The sequence below is a fragment of the Vombatus ursinus genome, unplaced genomic scaffold, assembly GCF_900497805.2.
Source record: "Vombatus ursinus unplaced genomic scaffold, bare-nosed wombat genome assembly UNPS02014812.1, whole genome shotgun sequence".
Lineage (NCBI taxonomy): Eukaryota > Metazoa > Chordata > Mammalia > Diprotodontia > Vombatidae > Vombatus > Vombatus ursinus.
The window spans coordinates 40,718,608-40,739,107 of NW_020954590.1; the positions used below are offsets into that span (position 1 = coordinate 40,718,608).

General features: G+C 36.4%; 1 protein-coding gene across 3 annotated transcripts in view; it reads right to left on the reverse strand.

Annotated features, from left to right (window-relative positions):
• Positions 1-20,500, reverse strand: part of LOC114053920 (receptor-type tyrosine-protein phosphatase mu) — a 958,135-nt gene that overhangs the window by 444,543 nt on the left and 493,092 nt on the right. For all 3 annotated transcript variants that reach the window (XM_027877057.1, XM_027877059.1, XM_027877058.1), the window contains exons 8-9: positions 9,071-9,379; positions 186-295 (exon numbers count right to left, since the gene is read on the reverse strand). In XM_027877057.1, the coding sequence (XP_027732858.1) occupies positions 186-295; positions 9,071-9,379 (419 nt within the window). The remainder of the gene's footprint in view (positions 1-185; positions 296-9,070; positions 9,380-20,500) is intronic.

Consider the following 20,500-nt stretch of genomic DNA (forward strand, 5'->3'; position numbering starts at 1 on the left):
CTGTTTTTAAATGTAAAAAAAAAAAGGCTGCTTTAAATGACTAATTCTTTATCAAAACAGTTCCATATTCATTCAATGCAAATTTATTGGCATTTGATGGGATTCTTTAAATCACAATTAGTAGGCACTTGCTAAATACTTGTTAAATTGAACTGAAATTATAATTACATGTATATGTTCTCTACCTCATAGAAGGTGATCACACCATATGTCTGAGCTGGCTCTCTCCACTGAAGAAATATCTTCTCCTCGAAAGTACTTCCTTGGATAGATTCAATGGGAACAGAACTTGGAACTAACAACAGCAACAAAAACGACAAAAAAATACAGTTTTGGTCAGATGAGCATCCGTTAGGTTTTAATTTCTCAAAGAGGCACAATATTTGAAAGTCTGCAGATACAATCAATCTCCCACAGAGACTTTCAAATAGTAGACAGAATTATTCCCTTAGTCCTCTCCTTCCCCCCTCCCTACCACCTCTCCTTGGCTAGAAGAATTTTCCTTTAGAGGGAAACAATGAAAACACTATCTAGTCATTTCTTTCTTAGAGTAAGAGAAAATACTGATATTCGATAAACTTTCACATCATGTTATCTATTCTTGAAAGGAAAATAAAAATTTGAAACAGTCATAAATTTAAAGCTGCAAGGGATCTTGTAGCTCATCTACTCCATCACCCTTCTTTTTACAGATGAGGAAACTGAGGCCCATAAAGCTGTCCAAGGTCAACCAGGTAGATACTGGCAAAGTTGGGATTTGCACTAGGTCCTCTGACTTTAAATTCAGTGTTCTTTCCTCTGTGTCCTGTAATGCTTGAAGCACAACCAAATTTAACTGCTGTGTCATTAAGTGATAGAAGGTAATAATTCTTCAGGAAAAAATGATCATGGCCAGAAATAAAACCAAAAGCAAAAACTTAGTTCTTTACACAAGTCTTCTCACTTGATCCAAGAAAATTTTTAAAAATCTCTTTATTCACGATACAAAACCACATGTAACATAACCACAATCTCATTTGTATACTTACTTGGTCACCAACTAGTATCAAGGACATACTGTGCTCCAGAAACAAAGAATGGTGACAATGAAAAGCCATCTCTTGAAATAAATTTCTTAACATGAAACACCTATAAAAATCAATGCTCAAATGAGGGATATATATGGAAAGGTAACCGGGAGTAGAGGACATAAATCTGAACCTGGATTCAGGATTCAAGTCCTATCTACAACATTTCATGTAAGCACTTTTAGCAAATCACTTAAAATTAACTAGGCCTCTCTTTTCTCATCTGTAAAATGGAGACAGTAAAACCAATAGTACCTTTCTCACAGGGTTGTTCTGTGACTCAATAAGATGGCCTATGAAAAGCTGTTCATACATTTGAATGTACTCTGTAAATGTGTATTATTAATGTCTTATGAGTATATTATATGCAGACATACATCTACAATACAGAAACATAAAGGGACTTCGTTAGTTTTCCTCCAACTTCTTGGCTTCTGTCAAGTTTTTTAGCTAAAATTCCACCTTCCACATGAAGGGTTTCCCCAACCCTCTGTTGATTATTTGCAGTTCATCCTGTTTAAAGATTATTTGTACATAGCTGTTTTCATGTTGTTTCCTGCATTAGACTGTGAACTCCTCAAGGGCAGACTGTCTTTTGCCTTCCTCTGTATCTCCAGCACTTAGCACAGTACCTGAATATAAAAATACTTAATAAATATTTATTGATGTGCAGACACTTCTCTAGCCAAAGACAGGAGAGCTGGGGCAAAGATGACCTTAAATATCAGCTGATCCAAAAATAATTTTATAGCTGGATTTCAAATACATTATACAATTTTTACGACAGAATTTATAATGCCATTAAAAAAACTTCTTTTCTGCTACCTCATTATGGTATAGGAACTTCTAAGACTATGCCAGTAGAGTACGATCTATGGCAGATTCCATAACAGTACAGACTCGGTGACAATCTACATATACATCTTCCTTCTGTATGGAGAATAGTCTAGCTAGGTTCAGAGAGGCTTATCACCATGTTGGAAAGAGTGATGAATTTTTTTGGTCACAACCACTTCGGAAAACTATTTATGAAAAAAACAGAGTCAAAATCTATGTCACTGGAAAGAGTATTCATAAGCAAAACATTAGAGATCCTTCAGGTGTTCAAGTAGTATTTCATTGAGCATATAAGTGAGATTCATTAGAAGAAACATTTAACTAAGTGGCAAATGTGTGCCAGGCACTGTGCTATGCTTTGGGGATAGAAAGACAAAGATGAAATAGACCTGTTTTCAAAGAGCTTTTATTTTACTTGAAAAAAAAAAACATGTACACAGATTATATACATAATAACGTGGATAAAGTAAATTTAAAGTTATTGGGGGTGGGGTAAGGCACTAGCATAACAACTTGGAGGGTGGAATATGTCAGAAGCAGCTTCACAGAGGAGGTGAAAAGTGAGACCTGAATAAAGCTTGGGATTCTAAGCAATGAAAGTGAGAAAGGAGGGAATTCCAGACAGGGCAAAGGTGTGGAGATGCTGCATATGGGGAACAGTGAGTAGGCCAGTTTGGCTGGAATACAGAGTATTGCTGTGCAGGAATGCACAGCAAATACTATAAAATAGTCTCAAACCAAATTTGGAAGGATCATAAAAGACAAACACAGGAGTTTTTATCTTATTCTATTTTATCCTAGAGGTAATACATTAAGCTACATTAAAGACTCACATGCAGGTATATATATCTATAGGTGTGTGCATATATATTTGGGTGTGCATCTATCCAAACACACAAACACTTAAGATGGATGTAGGGACATTTAGATGGATACAGAAATATATAAACTGCGTAATGTATACAGGATACATAATATATAGGAAAGTCCAAAAGAATTAGTGCAGTTTAAAGCTTTAATAGCTTAAAACAGCACAAAGACTTTTGGAACAGCCTACAGGGGGATGCAGCATGACAAAATGAATAGAAAATTAGACTAAAAATGATGAAAATCTGAGTTCAACTTCCACAAAAATGTGTGTGTGTACACATCAAATCTGATTCCTAATTAACCAATTTTTATCGGTGTTGTCAACATTCCTCTAATCCAGGAGTGGGGAAACTGTGGACTGGAGGCCACTTGTGGCCTTCAAGGTCTTTGAGTGCAGCCTTTAGACTAAGTCCAAGTTTCACAGAACAAATCTTTTTATTAAGAGAATTTGTTCTGCGAAGTTTGGATTCAGTTATAGGGCTACTCGTGAGGACCTAGAGGGTCACATGTGGCCTTGAGACCACAGGTTCCCCATCCCTGCAATCCCTGAGGCTGGAAACTTTTGAATTTTCTATCCCCTTTTCTCTTCTCCATCCAAACAACTCCAAGATGTGTTTTCCCCCCAAATGGCTCTTGGATAAAGAAGAAATTATGGAATGAATAAATATTAGAAGAGTTAGGTATGATAAACCTCTGGAAAATATTGAATAGGAATAGAAAAGGGTATACCTATTTCTTAGCTATGCATGTCACCTTCACCAAAACTGACCATGTGGCAAAGAGTTGGAAACTGAGGGGATGCCCATCAATTGGGGAATGGCTGAACAAGTTGTGGCATATGAATGTAATGGAATACTATTGTGCTATAAGAAATGACGAGCAGGCAGACTTCAGAAAAACCTGGCAAGACTTATATGAACTGATGCTGAGTGAAGTGAGCAGAACCAGGAGAACACTGTACACAGCCACATTATGGGATGACTGACTTTGATAGACTTGGCTGTTCACAGCAATGCAAGAATCTAAGACATCTCCAAAAGATGGAAAGTGCTATCCACATCCAGAGAAAGAAATATGGAGTCTGCGTGCAGATGGAAACATACTATTTGCTCTCCTTTTCCTCTGTTGTTTTATTTTATTGCTTCATTCTTGTGGTTCCTCCCATTAGTTCTAATTGTTCTTCAAATCATGACCAATGGGAAAATATGCTTACTATGAATGTATACATAGAGCCTACATCAGATTGCATGCCCTTTTGGCGGGGAGGAGGAGAGGGAAAGAAAGAAAATTTAAAACTCAAAATCTTATGGAAGTGAATGTTGAAAACTAAAAATAAATTAATTATTTATTAAAAAATTGACCATGTATTGGGGCATAAAAACCTCGCAAACAAATGCAGAAAAACAGAAATATTAAATAAATCTTTTTCTGACCATAATGCAATAAAAATTACATTGAGTAAAGGATTTTTGAAGCATAGATTAAAATAAATTAGAAAGTAAATAATAATCCTATAGAATGAGTGATTCAAAGAACCAATCATAGAAATAATAATTTCATTTAAGATAATAACAAGGAAACAATAAAATAAAATTTATGGGACATAGTCAAAGCAGTACTTAGGGGAAAAAGCATATCTCTAAATGTTTACATCAATAAAGAGAAAAAGAGCAGATCAACGAATTGGGCAAGTAATTAAATACTAGAAAAAACAATTGTCTCTTGGATTCATTATTTCCAGTCACCTGAAATGACATGTCTCAATTACTGCAAAAGTCTCCAATCTTTGTCCACGATTATTAATTTCCCTTTCAAACATAGTTTACATTTAGCTGTCAGGAGGATCTTCTTTAGACCACTAGTTTCCTCATGTCACTCCTAGCTCAATAACCTACAAAGACTGTCTACAAAGTATCTCATAAAACCCGATATTCTAAATTTCAAAACTTTCCATAGTCTAGCTCTACCCCAATTTTCAAACTTTATTTTCCTGACCTTCCCAAGATGTACCCTTCATTGAAGATAACTAGATCTGTTCTCTATGCCTAGACTTTCACGTCTATTCTCCCTGTGTATCTTATCCTATTTTTCCCTACCCACAGACAGCTCACTTCCCCTTTCTCCTAGTCTGTCTAAATCTTAACAATATTTCAAAGCCCTGCTCAAGCTCTCCCTCTTTTGTGAAGCTTTTGCTAACTATTCCGGCCTACACTGAACTCACTGCATTTAAAGTCTGTATAAAATAGTTTAATATATTTTTTTATTCCGTAATGGTTTCATATGAGAATCAGTACAATATAGTGAATAGTGAAATGGATTCTGAATCTCACATTAGGTGTATGACTCTAGGTAAGCCATATAAGTTCTCAGAGTCCTATGCAAGTCTAAAATTATATAAGTTTGAGAGAAGTTACCTGGCAGTACTGCAATGTAAGGACAGTCCCTCACCAGGAGTTATTTAAAAAATGAAATAACAGGTTCAGTTTAAAAAAAAAAAAAAAAAGGATTCTTAGATATCTGTTCTCCTTCCTCCAGTAATTTTCAGCTCTCTCAGGGAAGATAAGAAGGCATAGATTCATGTCGTGTTAGAGTGTCAGGGTTTGGACTTTAGACCAAAAAAAATCAAAGAATTTTGGGGGTACATTAGGAGAGTCCATTGGTTTCAGAAGCATGGTGAAAAATAATTTTTCCCACCAAGGACAAAGGTGAATTATGGACCTCTTTCCTACTTAAATTAGGTTTCCTTTTCAAATGGCAAAATATCATTTATTAGTTAAGTTATTCAATTTTTCCAGTGACCTATAATAAGTCCTGAAAAATTTCATTGAATGTCATATCTATCTTTGGCCAAAGGAAATATAGGAAAGCAAGCACAATAAATTTAGATTCTAACTTGACCTGTGAAAACTGAAAATACAACAGTGTAAATTGAAACCTTCCAGAATCAGTTATTTCATTACTATGTTAATTTACCTCCTGCATGTTAATAGCTACTTGAAAAAAAAGAATTTCAGAATTTCATTTTACAAATAGGAAAACAGAGGAGTCAATTTAAAATTATATCTATACAGGTTTTAAATGTGCTTTGGTAGATTGATTCCCAGATATTTTATTCATTTTGTAGTTATTTTGAATGTGACTTTCCTTCTATATGAATTTTGTTATGACTGTATAAAAATGCTATTGATTTTGGGGGATTTATTTTTTAGCCCGCAACTCTACTGAAAATATCAGTCATCTCAGCTTCTTTGCTGATTCCGTAGGATTTTCTAAGTAAACCATCACGTTGAATCTTCCACATGTTGGACACATAGCATTGCAGTCTATAATAAAGACTTGTTGTTTTAGTATAAGAAAACAAGGTATTATTATTTAAAACACTAAAATTTAATCATTAATGAGTGATGATAATATAGCAACTCTAGTGCAAAAATGAAATAATGGTTTTTATATTTCCATATATATGTGTAAATGTGCATATATGTGTGTGTGTTTGCATATATGATAAGTATATATGCATCTATGTATATATATGTGTGTTTGTGACATATGAGAATATATGTGCTGGTATCATATTTTGTTATCTTCAGGTTATATCAGTAGAGCTATAATCTCACTGATGTAGTGGGTACTTTCTTCCAACAGTATACATTATAACCCAATCACTCTTAACCTGTGGAACTGTAACTTGCCAGAAGTCTCCCATAAATCCTTCATCCAATAGCCTAGAGATCTATCTCTAGGGCTCTTAAAAGTACATGATATAGCCACATAGTACACAGGCCACACTATTTCTTTTTTTCTTATGCTTGTTACAAAACCAGTTTGCCTCCTTTTCCAGTAATATATCTTGTTGAGGACATATTTTACATCACTTCTTGCCCACAATTTGTTGCTACTAAACATGCTACAGTCTAGTTATGTCCAATATATACGTCTCTCCATTGCCTGTTGAGTACCTCACGATTTTGATGGTTCGGAGATTGTAGTATGCTGTTATTCACAGCCATGTAACTGTGTAGGAAGAATTCTGGCACATTAAGATGTGTCTTTCAGGAAGAAATGTGAGAATGGTGGGAAGGTCTGCACAATTGTCTCCATGAAACTATCCAAGTAGCACTTAACTTTATTTTTTGCATTTAATGACCTCCAAGTTCTATATCATTTATTGAGACTAAAATGTAAAATTGGCACATACAGTAGCTTTAAGTCCATGATGTACATTATAGACTTTATCGCACTTGATCTTCACAACTACCCTGTGAGGGAGGTATTATCATGTATCACCAACTTAGAGATGAGGAAACTGATATTCAGAAAGGCTAATTAAAAGACTCACCCAGGGTCACACCACTAGTACATGTTATAAGCAAGATTCAACCTTGGGTTTCTCTTGACATCAAGTCCAGGACCTCTCATTACACCATGCTTCCTCCTGTTTTAGACAGATTCTGGAAAACAGGCTATGAGTTTCTTTCTTTTTTAATGTCTAGAATTGCTGGGCAGCTAGGTGGTGAAGTAGACAGAGTGCCAGGCCTAGAGTCAGGAAGAACTGAGTTCAAATCCAACCTCAGAAACTAGTTGTGTGACCCCAGGCATGTCACTTAATCTTGTTTGTCTCAGTTTCCTCATCTGTAAAATGAGCTAGAGAAGGAAATGGCAAACCATTCCAATAGCTTTGCCAAGAAAACACCAAAAGGAGTCATGAGGAGTTGGATACAACTGAAAACAACTAAATAACAATAAGACCAAAAGAACTGTTTAATTGAGTTTTGTTTTGCTAGTTCTTCATAATTCACAGTATCACAGGATAACATATTTATAGCTGTATGGGACTTCACAGGTCAGCCAGGCAAATGCCTTCATTTTATGAATGAGGAATCTGAGGCCCAGAGAAGTTAAATGTCCAAGGACACATAGGTTACTATCCAGCAGAACTGGGATCTGAATTCTGGTCTTCTGGCTCCAAACAGCACCCATTCCACTATATCAATTTCTTTAAAAGATTTTATAAGACAGTGAAAAATGCACTGAATTTGGAATAAGAAGACTGGGGTTCAGATTGCAGCTCTGTCATTCATGATCTGTCACATAACTGACCCAGGCATAGGTCCTTACTGATAAAATGGGATGGGTAGATTAGAAAGCGTTGCTAAAAGATTTAATCCATATCACTCTTTCAAAGACTTAGTGTCACAGATGGGATTCAAGGTTTTATTACTTTATGGCTGATGCACTGACCTCTCAAGAGGAAAATATTTTATAAATCTTTGTTGTTGTTGTTGTTCAGTCATATCAGTTGTTTTCGATTCTTTATCATCCCATTTGGAGTTTTCTTGATAAAGATACTGGAGTGGTTTGCCATTTCCTTCTCCAGCTCATTTTACAGATGAGGAAACTGAGGCAATCAGGTTTAAGTGATGTATGTACCCAGGGTCACACAGTAAGTGTCTAAGGCCATATTTGAACTCAGGTCTTCTTGATTCCAGGCCCAGCACCCTATCTACTGTGCTACCTTAACACAATCTTAACACATCCTAGAAAGGTGAGTTAATAATATTACAGATAGTTAGCACATTGCCTGGCCCACAGAAGGTGATTAATAAATGCTAATTGACTGATTGAAATTATGAGGAACAATAACTACAGAACTTATATGGCTATATGTTACTATAATTGCAGAGAAGTAGTATGATACAGTAGACGGACAGCTGTCTTCAGAATCAGAAGACTAGGTCTTTGATAATTTCTGATCATGTGACCCTAAGCAAACATACCCTTAGTGATTTAGAGAACAAACCTTCAAGGTGCAGAAGACAGGCCTGCATTGGTAAAGACAGTTTTCTTTCTTGGAAGTTCCCTAAACCAGAGGTCTCAAATACATGGAAAAAAACACTCTCCACCAAGGTTGAATCAAGTCAAAATGTAAAATACTTAACAAAACAAACAAAAATACAATGCAAACTAGATAATGTTAATAGATGGTTTTCAAGTCAGTATGTGGCCAGCAGAGATCTTTATAAATAATTTAATGGCCCCCATTTGTATATGAATTTGACACCACTGGCCTAGACCAATGAAATCACAGATCTAGTCCCTATTTCCCCACTACAGACCCTTTGCATTATAAATATACTGAAACACACATGGGCATGCAGTATGAGCATATATTTTATTAAAGCCTCGATTTTTTGTTAATTCTATTTCACCTCTCATTTTTAAAGCAACATATTTTTAAAAGAAAGAAATTTTTTAAAAAAAAGCTTCACTGAAAAACGTAATTTTAAAGTACTCACGATCTTCATCTGTCTGTACGATAAGCTCTTGGCTTTCTTTTCGTCCCTCTGGATTCATAAGGATGAGTTTCACACTGACGTTGGTATAGGGTGACAGGTTAGTGATTGTATGCTGCGGGTGTGAATTCTCAGTGTCCCAGCTTACTTCTTCTCGGACTTGCTCTTGTCCTCCCACTTGGTAACAGTAATGGACAGTGAGGTTATAACTATGGCAGCGAGTGACATTGTAGCCAAACGGTTCCCAACGGATTGTGATTTGCCGGGATTTGATCTCTACTACTTCAAGTTTTCTAGGTCCACGCATGGGATCTGCACAAAAAGAATTATAGAAGACTGCATCAGAAGAGTTTGGGTTTTTTGGTCTCATTATGTACTTAATAGTGTGTCATTCACCAGATAATGTAGCAGTGGTCCAATGAAGATAACTCTATATTAGCTCAGGAGTTGACTACATTCAATCGACAAACATATGTGTGTGTGTGTGTGTGTATAAAATTAAGGAAAAGATACTTTGTGAAAGACACTGTGATATGCACAGAATATAAAAAGATGAAACAAACAAGATAGTCCTTGCATCCAAAAAGCATATAATCGAAGAGGATAAAATACATACAAATAATTATAACATAAATTGATATATAAGTATATAGGAGAGGTCCAAAAAAAAAAAAAAGCAATGCATTCTTGGTTATCATACAATCCAGATTTTCCATAATGTTCCCTATTTCAGTAAAAGAAAATGTACTTTTAAGGAGGCCTAAAAAAAGGTAACATTTTGAAAGGCCATGTTTAGTTTGGGGTCCAAAAAATACAAGGCACAAGAGATTCAAGGATGGAGAAGTAATTTCTACCTCAGGGGAACTGTATGATAAGAAATCTGATTCAAGTTAAATTCCCCCAAAAGACTATGAATCTCCATGGAATCTTCAAGATTTTGGAATTATTTTATATATCTAAACTACTACTATTAGGAAATATATTACACATCAGATATTTAGGAATAATACTGGGGCCTTTTTTGTGATTAGAAACTTTTATAAGATTAAAGAGAATGTCTAATTTTATCTACTGCTTCACTAGCTGAATATTTAGAAAAGTTCTAATGAGCTACAGATCCCTCATAAACAATTTAATATGCATCCCCCCTCCCTTTTGCTTATTAATCAATATATCTTTACCAAGACTGTTCTAAACATTCTCCGGGGGTTTCCATCATTTTTGCTTTCTAATAAAGTGACTAAATGCTTTGGATATTGGTTTAAACAAGTCATGTACTAACAGATTCAACAGAAAACAGCCTTTCACTGCATAAACAAACATGCCTTGTTTTACTTTTGTCTAGGTAAAAAGGAAACACACAAAAACAAACTTCAAGGCAGCTCCAGAAATTAAAAAATAGAAATAAAATAGAAAACAGAAAAATAGAAATTAAAAAAAAAACCCTCTCAGTAATCTTTGCTGAATTTCCCACCCCACCACTTCTCCCACATCTTTCCTCAGCTCTCCCAATTCTGGTTACTACACCAGGGCTTTTTTAATGTAGAAATTCCTCCTAGTGAATATTTTAGGAATTTTAAATTCAAAAGCAGAAATTAGTAAAAGTATACAGGCTTTGTTGAATCTAAACAGTATGATAACTTTTTTCTTCTGGGCTGAGAGTCAAGCTAGCTTTTATTCTTAATAGTTTAGATATTAAAATCTAAAAACAAAACAAAACAAAAAACCTCACAAGAATTTCTATAAATAGAGAAGATAAATCATCTTACTAAGGTCAAAATGAGGCTGTGCCTTGAGGTCAGCCTTCGGACCTCTAACTAAGTTGTTATCAACCAAGAGGGATGGAAGCCACTTTGGGCTTTCTGATTTATAAACATCCTCTCATTAGCTATTACCACTTAATTCTAACCTGTTTAAAGAGGATGATGGCAAAAGGCAATACAATCTTCCTCAGCTGGAAACTGCCCTCTACAATTCCCACCATTTATATCTCCCCTACGACCAAAGGAGAAAACTATAAGAAAGGAAGATGGCTAATAAACCACAGAACAGTGCCCCTAAAATAAACGGGAAGCCAGCATTCTCTTTCCACAGTGGAGAGATAAATACCACTCATCAGCACATGGCATTTATATTTTAAGCCCAATAACTCAGTGAAAATCTGACATGCCTTTTAATGCCTCCTCAAACAAAGTGCCTAAAGGTTAAAAGAGTTTTCCCCCCTGCCATTCCATATAATTGAGTTCTGATCTAGCAATGAATTTATGACAATTGCATCTTAAGTCAGTATTTTACACTACCTTTATCTTCATTGTTTCTAATGGCTCTATTCCTATCTGTCTTAAGTGTGAATCAGGCATTCCACAGTGACATTTGCTCTTGAAAGTGATATTGATGATCTCCATAGACCCTGAAGGGCACTGGTGTGAGAATAGATCACATTTTAAGAACTAACTGACAACTTCATAACCAAATATGTGTAATTTCGGTATGCTAATTGCTTTTCAGACTGCATTTCCAGATTGGAAGACAAATACATCAAAACAGGCTTGGTATGCCATTACTACCATTTTATATACAACATATAAATCTCTTGGGGTGAGATAATAGGGTAATAAATTACATTGCTATGACTAACAAACTGTTACTAATTATATAATATTTGCTACCCTCCCTTTCCTCTGCTTCTTTCTCCTCTCCACCCCGCCCCCCAACCCCTCTTTCCTGTTATTTGTTAAGATGCAAATGGAAATTAGGGGGCTGATTGCTAAGACAGGCTTTGCCACACTCACACCCTTGGGATACTCTGACATTTTCTCCCTTCCTTACTGTGGCTATTATGATAAGCCCCATTGGCATGAATCATGAGGCCAGCCGGGACAATCCGGGCCCACTGACTCATGATAAGAAAGTAGGATAGCTTCCCGAAGGAGTGCCATGCCTGTCATGCCTGAAGCTTAGACAGGTACTTCTTACCAGTCCCCCGCTGGTGCCTGCAGCATCTTTCATTCTGCTCTCTTTCTGCCAGCTTGAGCTGGGTATCAAGCAGTGAAGGTTGACAGTGGCAGCTCTGACCTGAGGGACCAGCAAGCCTTGTTTCTAGCCTCTGGCACTTTAGCATCCCATTTAATCAGCGATCCTGGTTTCTTCTACATTCAGTTCTGTTTTTCCATGAATAAGGGCAGAAACTGACTGGTAGGATCAATTTCCATTGCAGGTTCAATTCACAGCTCATTTCTCTGAAACTTCACACTTTACCTCCTATTACAACTACAATACTTTTTCAGAAACTCAATTTCAGAACCTGTGAGAGACATTTGGTTGTAATTTTTTGGATTCTGTCATTGATAATCAAAAAACATAGATTACAACTAAGGTTCCTGATATCGGGTTTCTCTTTTGTCCCTCTTCATGGACGAGAAAGGTCTATTAAAATAAATGAAACAAAAACTAGAAATAGTATGAGCTATACCCTTTGCTACCATCAACCAATATAGCTGAAGTCGTTGGTCTTAGAGTCAAGAGACTTCAGTGCAAATTCAGACATTTGCTACAGCTGGGTGGCATTAATAGAGCACTGACTCTGGAGAAAGGAAGACCTGGGTTCAAATCCAATGTCAGGCACTTGAGATCAGGCATTTGTGTGATCCTGGGAAAATTGCATAACCTCTGTCTTCATCAGTTTTCTCATTTATAAAACAAGGACAATACCTACCTCCAATGTTGTTGTTACAGTCAAATAAGATACTATTTGTAAAGTGCTTTGCAAGCCTTAAAGCCACCATATAAATGGTGGCTATTATTGCTAACTATATATTACAATATATAAGTATATAATATACAGCTATCTATGTAAATATATATATAAATATAAATACATAACATAACATATATATATGTATGCATTACTTATATGGTAGTTAGCTAGGTGGCACAGTGGATAAAGAGCTGGGCCTAGAGTCAGGAAGACCTGAATTCAAATCAGGCCTCAGATGCTTCCTAATGGTGTGACCCTGGACGAGTCACTTAACTCTGTTTGCCTCAGTTTCCTCATCTGTAAAATGAGATGGAGAAGGAAAGAGCAAACCACTTCAGTATCTTTGCCAAGCAAACCCCACATGCACAGCTGAAATGAGTAAAGAACAAAAATTATTTATATGTTTATAGGCAAGTCACCTGACTTCTCTAAGTTTTAGTTTTCTCAACTATAAAATGTGTCTGAGGGCTATTGTAAGGAAAATGCTTTGTGTTTGTGAATGTGTTATATAAATATGAGCTGTTTAGTTGTTATTTCAACATTTCTTACATAAATCATTTATTTATGAGAGCATCAGAAGCAAAAAAATAAAAATGTAACAGCTGCCTACATGTTGGGGAAATAACTACAATGCTTATTATTGGTTAACAGTTTTCTTCTTATCAGTGAGTCAGTAAACCACTGAATACCTGTAGCTGGTAAAAATCCAGAACTCAAAGTAGCCTTTGAATATGAAACCATCCTTCTACTCATTTTGACCTATAAAATGTTTTTAAATGCTGCCACATTCACCTCAGAGACAATGCTTTTACTTCCAATTAAATCTGAGAATGCTTAGGTTTATTTACCTTTAAATAAAAATGTCCTCCAGGTATTTATTAATTTGCAAACTTATTGAATACAGTGTAGTAGTCTGTAATGAAGCAACTGCAATATTCTAAGAATACCGGCCCTAAAAACAATTTCCTCAGTGAAAATAACAATAGTTTCAATGAATTTTATGGGAAATAAACAAAAAAAAAGGAATGGAAAGTAATTAATTTTTATGAAACCATTGTACACACTGGTTTTAAGTAATTAGTTTCTTTTTTCCTACAAAACAAATGATATCTAAGAAAAGGTACAACATATCTATTTTTATCTTTTGTTTTTATCAGTTTTTTAGATAAGATAAAAAAAAGTGATCTGAAAACTAAGGGAGCAATATGAAGCCTACTTCACCAAATATTAATGGTTACCTATGTTAAATAAAACCTATTACCTTCCATGATTTAGGATGTGACCGTGCTCCACAAGACTGACATGATGCTTAAAACCAATACAGAATGACTGGAGGTCATTATCATATTTAGCATCATCATTGTCATATGTATCAATCACCAACTATGTGCAAGGGAATGTTTTATGTATTGAATATTTGTCATGATGACTGTTACTAGCAGAAAGCACAAATTACAAGGCAGAAATGAGAGAGGAAGAATAATTTCTCTGAGGATTGAGAGTGAGAGTCAACATTTATCACATATCTGAAATTCTTGTTCAAAGTGGGTCAAGACTCTTAGAGGTAATTCACTATATCCTACAGCTGAGCAGTAAGCTGATGATTCTATGAAACGTATTAATGGTCTTGAACTTGGTTATCATGAAAGGCTGGAATTCCAGCTCACAGCTGATGGACAACCTCAGGTAAGAGGTCCAGAGCTCAGTTCTAGGAAAAAATTACTGCCTATTAACTCAGAAAACTCATTAAATATTTATGAAGTGCTGTTGCAGGTATAGCATCCTGTGAGGAACTGAAAAGCTTATAATCTAGAAGGGCAACTAGAAAATCTGAGGCACCTTCCAGATCCAACATGCTATGCTTCTGTGATACTGTGGTAGCACATAAACAAAAATAAATAAGACATCACACACAGACACACAAACATGCACAGAGACAGAGTGAGAGAGAAGACAAAAAAACTATAAAAAGATAAAAGAGTTCTGAGGAAATCATGGAAGGTTTCATGGAGGTAGTGAGAGCTGATCTTGAAGGTTGTTTAGAATTTCAACAGACAGAAACACAGGATAGAGAATATTAACAGACATTTAGGAAAACACGGATAAAGAAAAGTTATGAGAATGGAGATGTGCTGTCTCTTTGACCTTACCGGATGGATGTGCTCAGGACCTGTGCCCTGAAGCCACACTTGTGACTGGGTCACATGATATTACTGATTTAAAGTGCATATGTAAGTGCATGTGTAAGTAAAATGTGACCAATGAATCAGGAAAAGTAATTTGGCAATGACAGGTAGACATGGCCATGGATAAGAAGAAAAACAATTCTTCTGTCCATTAAAAGACAGCTAAAATTGTCCAGGTGGATGATTGAAGGACTTAAATTTTTTTCCCAATTAATTTTTTTTGCATATTGAATGCTTCTGTTGGTTGATGATTAAATTTCTGATAAAAAAAATACAGGTTACCCTACATAATATAATGAAGCTCTAAAACAGCCAGGTAACATTAGGAACAGAGAGGACAGAATGTCATGGGAAGTATTCAAGTCTAACGATTGAGAGAGATGGATAGATAGATAAATAGATAGATAAATAGATAGATAGATACAGGTGATATAGATATTGTTGTTTATCCTTCATTTTCAAAGAGGAGCAATGACATCCCAGAATGATATCTTGATTTGTGTATGAAATGGATTTAAGTGAGGCAGGGTTATCTGAGTGCAATGCCAAGACAGAGGTCAGAATGACTGGTAACAGACTAGAATGCAATGGATGATCTTAGCATCTTTGTTGTCTGAGCAAGCCCTAAATGCTCCACAAATCGTTCTCATCTGCCCATTCTACCAAAGGGAAGTCTTCACATGCTTGAGGTAGACATCCCCCTACCTCACCGATGGGGTCTGAGGTCTGTTGGTTGCCCTCAACCCGATTTAGCTCATCTGTCAAGACAGGTTTACCAGGGCATGGCTGCTGTTCATGCTACAGCTTCCTGGAGCAACAGATGAGGGTTGTGTGACAAGTGGACACCAAAGGTGGACAAGCAGCCTTGGAAAGGGCTCAAAAAAGCCCCCAGACCAGAGATGCTAGTCCTCCTGGAGTACCCCATACACCCTTGATATAGATACAGGTACAGATGATGTAGACATTGATATAAACGATATAGATATAGATCTATAGGGAGAGAAGATGTATTTCTATTATTTTTTATAGAGAGGAGGGGGTCACACATATATGAAATGCTGCATGTTATATGAACTGTCCAATGAGGCCATTGTATTTTTGGTTTTACTTAACTGCTTTACTTTGTTTAAGAGACCTCTCATGAAGTGGGAGTAATCTTCCCCTGTCTACTAAGGATCTCTGAATGTCTCACAAAATATTAACTCCCCAAAATCAAATTCATTATTCCAGTGTTTAGCATAGGGTCTGGCACACAGTAAGAGCTTAATAAATGCTCTATTTATCTATTTTCTTCTTCCTCATCATCATATTTGCCCTAAAACTTGTTCTTCACTTGAGTTCCTTATTTGTTTTGTTGGTAATAATACCATTCTCCTAGCATTACTCTCAAAATCTCACATATATTTATTCCTCATCCATTTCTCTGTCTCTGTGTGTCTCTGTCTCTGTGTCTCTCTCTTTGTCTCTTTCTCTCTGTCTCTATCTCTCTCCCTCCTGGGGAGGAGTTGTTTCTTTATCCTTCAAAAGTACATCACACTTTCTGGAAACTGCCAAAAGTAATTTAAAGCCAGGTGTGAGGAACAACGTGAATGATTAACCTGGATGATTCAGGATAGAATAAAAACAAAACAAAACAAGATACCTCTATAAAATAATCAGACTAATTTTATTTTGTGGCTCATAAACTATCATATTCTTAATAGGTTTGGGAGTCATTAGTCTAGAAAAGTAATTAGATGGCAATATGGATGACTTCACTAATGGTGAGAGTGTATAGTCAATCAACAAACATTTACTAAGTACATATTATGTGTCAAGGTCTGTGCTGGGCAATGGAGATAAATACAAACAATGAAACAGTCCCTGGTCTTAAGAATCTTACATTCTAAAAGAGATTGTTGTTCTTTACCCTATATTCTAGAAGAGGACCATGACATCAGGAAGGTGATGCCATGACTAGCAACTGAATTGAATTTAAGGGAAGGGGCTGTGCAAAGTCACCAGTCTCACTTTCTCCTCCAGAGCCATCTGGGTCCAGTAACAAGATATAGATCAGGATGACTGGAGATGGTCCTGTATGCAGGAGACCGTGGCCTTTTTCAGCTCTTTCCCAGATCTCAGTTTGTCTGAGGCAACACCCATTCAGTGATTAAGGCTAGGTAAGAAATGAGGCAAAGAATGGCTTCTTTTATGAAGTTAAAAAAAAATAATAAATCTGGGAGGGGAATGCCCTCAGGGTTTCTGGCCCTAAAAAGACATAAGAGGAAAAGAGAGTGAGGGGTTAAGTACTGAGGAATATGAGAAATTATATCTGACTTGTTAAATTAATTTAGTTTTGCTTTTTCCGGGCCCCATTAGCTGACACATTACACAGCACAGTGTATCTGTGTGTGTATATACAACAGCAAAACAATTTCAAGCACTGAAAATATAATTAAGTCATTAAGTCCAAGAAGGGCTTAGATAAATCCATAGACAAAAAAAATCCATACTGAGATTATTAAGGAGAAATCAGTAATGCACTAAGTACATTTATAATCTCAAATCTATGTCATGAAAAGTAATATGGTGTTTATTTTGGTTTCTTCATTTCCCTCTGAAGACTAAACATTCTAAACACACAGTTGTGGGGCTGTTCAGTCTATCTTGAAAATAATTCTCCTTGTGAGACTCAGTAAGAGGGTACAGGCCACGGAAATGACAATCTTTCAATTTGGAAATTCTGGGGCACTGCGAGAATGTCAAGCTTGGCTCCTACCTGGTTCTTACTCATTTGCTCTGACACTTGGGGCAATTTCCCCTTCTTTTTTGCCTTCTATCACTTAGAGTCTCACAGTCATATCCCAGGAAGGGTTCTAACACTCACCATTCATTCAGTTCAGACACATCAGCAACGAAAAAAGCCTTTGGCAATGAATGTGTTAAAAAGTTACCAGATGTCCCTGTCTGTGGCAGAAAGAAGGTTTGATTTTTTTTTTAAAGCATGACAGCATCACGTCATGAGTTTGTATGCATTGCATCTGTCTTTTTAAAGATGGACTCAAAACTTCTGAATCATTTCTTATCCCTTTTCCTACCTAGCCCTTCATATCTATTCAGTCGTTAAGTCCTGTCAGATTCTATCTCTGTAGTGCCCTGTAGGGGCACAGTAGATGGAGAGGCAAGGCTGGGAGTCAAGAAGGCCTGGGTTCAACTCTGGCCTCTGACACTTACTAACTGTCTGACCCTGGGCAAGTCACTTAACCTCTATTTGCCCCACTTTCCTTATCTGTAAAATGGTGATAAGAATAGCACTATAATACTCCCTAGGGTTGTTGTGAGGATCAAATGAGAAAATTATTGTAAAATGCTTAGCACAGTGCCTGGCACATAGTAAGTGCTATAGAAATGTTACCTATTACTACTCCTAGTACTTCTACTACTCCAGATTCTCTCTTTCAGACCTCATCTACTACCATCTAGAGTTTATTGCAATAGCCTGCTCATTAGCTTCCTGCCTTCAAACCATCCCAGACATTAGTTTCCAATGAATATTCTTCTAGTACAGCTACGCTTATGCTATTTTTCTTAATCAAAAATCTGCCATGATGCTCCACCTCCTACAACATAAAATTCAAATTCTTTAGCTTGATGTTCCAGATCCTCCTGCAACAAAATCTCATTATCTCCCTAACAGATGTCTCCATTTTACTCAAATTGGGTTATTCCCTGGCTCCTGAATATACCCCATGCTTTCCCAACTCTATTTTTGTGTCCATGCTCTTCGTTATACCACTAATTTCATATTTCCTTGTTTCCACCTTTAAAAAAAATCTTTCCTTAAATGCTCAGCTCTAATGCTAACTCCTTCATAAAACCTAAACTGACTCTTCCAGCTATAGGTAAGTTATCCCTCTTCCAAATCTCCAGACTACTTTATTTGTACCTTTCTAATGGCCTAATATTCCACTACATTTTTCTAATTATTTATATCCCCCTACCTCCTTAAACACACACACACACACACACACACACACACACACACACACACACACATCCTCAGTGGGTTTTAAAGGATCTTGCAGAGAATATGAAATTCTTTGTATGCCCTGTAGTGCCGAGTACAGTGTTTTGTACAACAAGGTAGGTGGAAAAATGTGAATGAGAAAGCATGAAAGCAGGAACTGCCCTTTTTCTATATATTGTTTAGAACACTGAAAAGTCCGATTGTCTTGAAAGGATGCATGTTATAAAGTGGACAAGAGTGCTGAAATAGGAGTTATAGAATTTGAATTCCAATCTGAGTTATCACTTACTACCTGAGTCACTGGAGTAAGACCCTTAGCCCCCCTGGGTCTCAATTTTCTAATCTCTAAATTAAGGAGGTTTGGCTAGACAGCCTTCAGGGTACCTTCCAGTTTTAAATCTATAATGCTGTAAAAGATCATTCAAATAGCAATCATATTAAGACTTATAGTAGGTGAGGTCCTGCCAAGTGAATAAGATACACTCTTGTGGGGAAAATGATGTCACTAAAGTTATACAAATTCTTTCAGACAACAGGAACATCATTTAGAAATTCTACAGATCTCAGTTTGCGTCACTTCCATCTCAGGAAGCCATGTACCCGTCAGTGATACTATGATGAAAAGAAGCTCACATCTATTCAGTCATTAAGTCCTGCAGTAAGGTGGCACAGTGCACACCATTCTGCCCATCTGCCTTCCTCACAGATACAGCAAGTAGTGACCTATCCCTGAATAAGGCTAACTTATGTAGCCATCTGACTTTCAGTTACACTGCGGCCTTTTCTGAGATTTCTTTTTTTGGGAGGAGGAGAACTGGAAAAATATATATTTTTTTTGCTTTATACTGTCTCAGAAGAAACCACGTAGAGGGGAAAATGGTATTTCAGTTCCTTTTAAACACCAGCATATTTTACCTTTTTTTGCCGAGTTCCTTGGATGACATTTTCAAACTGTAAAGTTCATCACAGCGGAAGGAAGTCCATTTTTGCTGAAGCACAATTAGAACCCTGAATTGTTTCAATGCATTGGAATGAGCAAACTGCAGTTTATCCTTTGGGTGAACTTTACAGAGAAACTGCTGTCTTGAATGACTTGGTAGTCATTCGGGTTGCTTGGTATTTATATCAGAAAATATAAATGAGAAGGATGTAAAGTCATTTTCAGAGAGTTTTTCAAGACAGTCAAAAATTGGTTTGGAATAGGTTTTGACCTTTTTCACCATCATAAAGCTCTGATACACACACAGCTTAGATGCTTGGAACCAATACATTACTCAAAGTGAAAAGACCTCTAATTATTCTCTGCCCTGCAGCTAAAGTATCATTGTATTAGTGATTAGTATACTGGGGGGGAGGGGGAAGCAAATTAACTTTTAAAAAAAGTTTCATCTACTATACTAAGAACATGAATATCATTTGGAAGCCTTTTTTTTTTAACCTGTTCAAACTCTCTTCCTTTAGTATTTGCAATCTTTTCATGATTA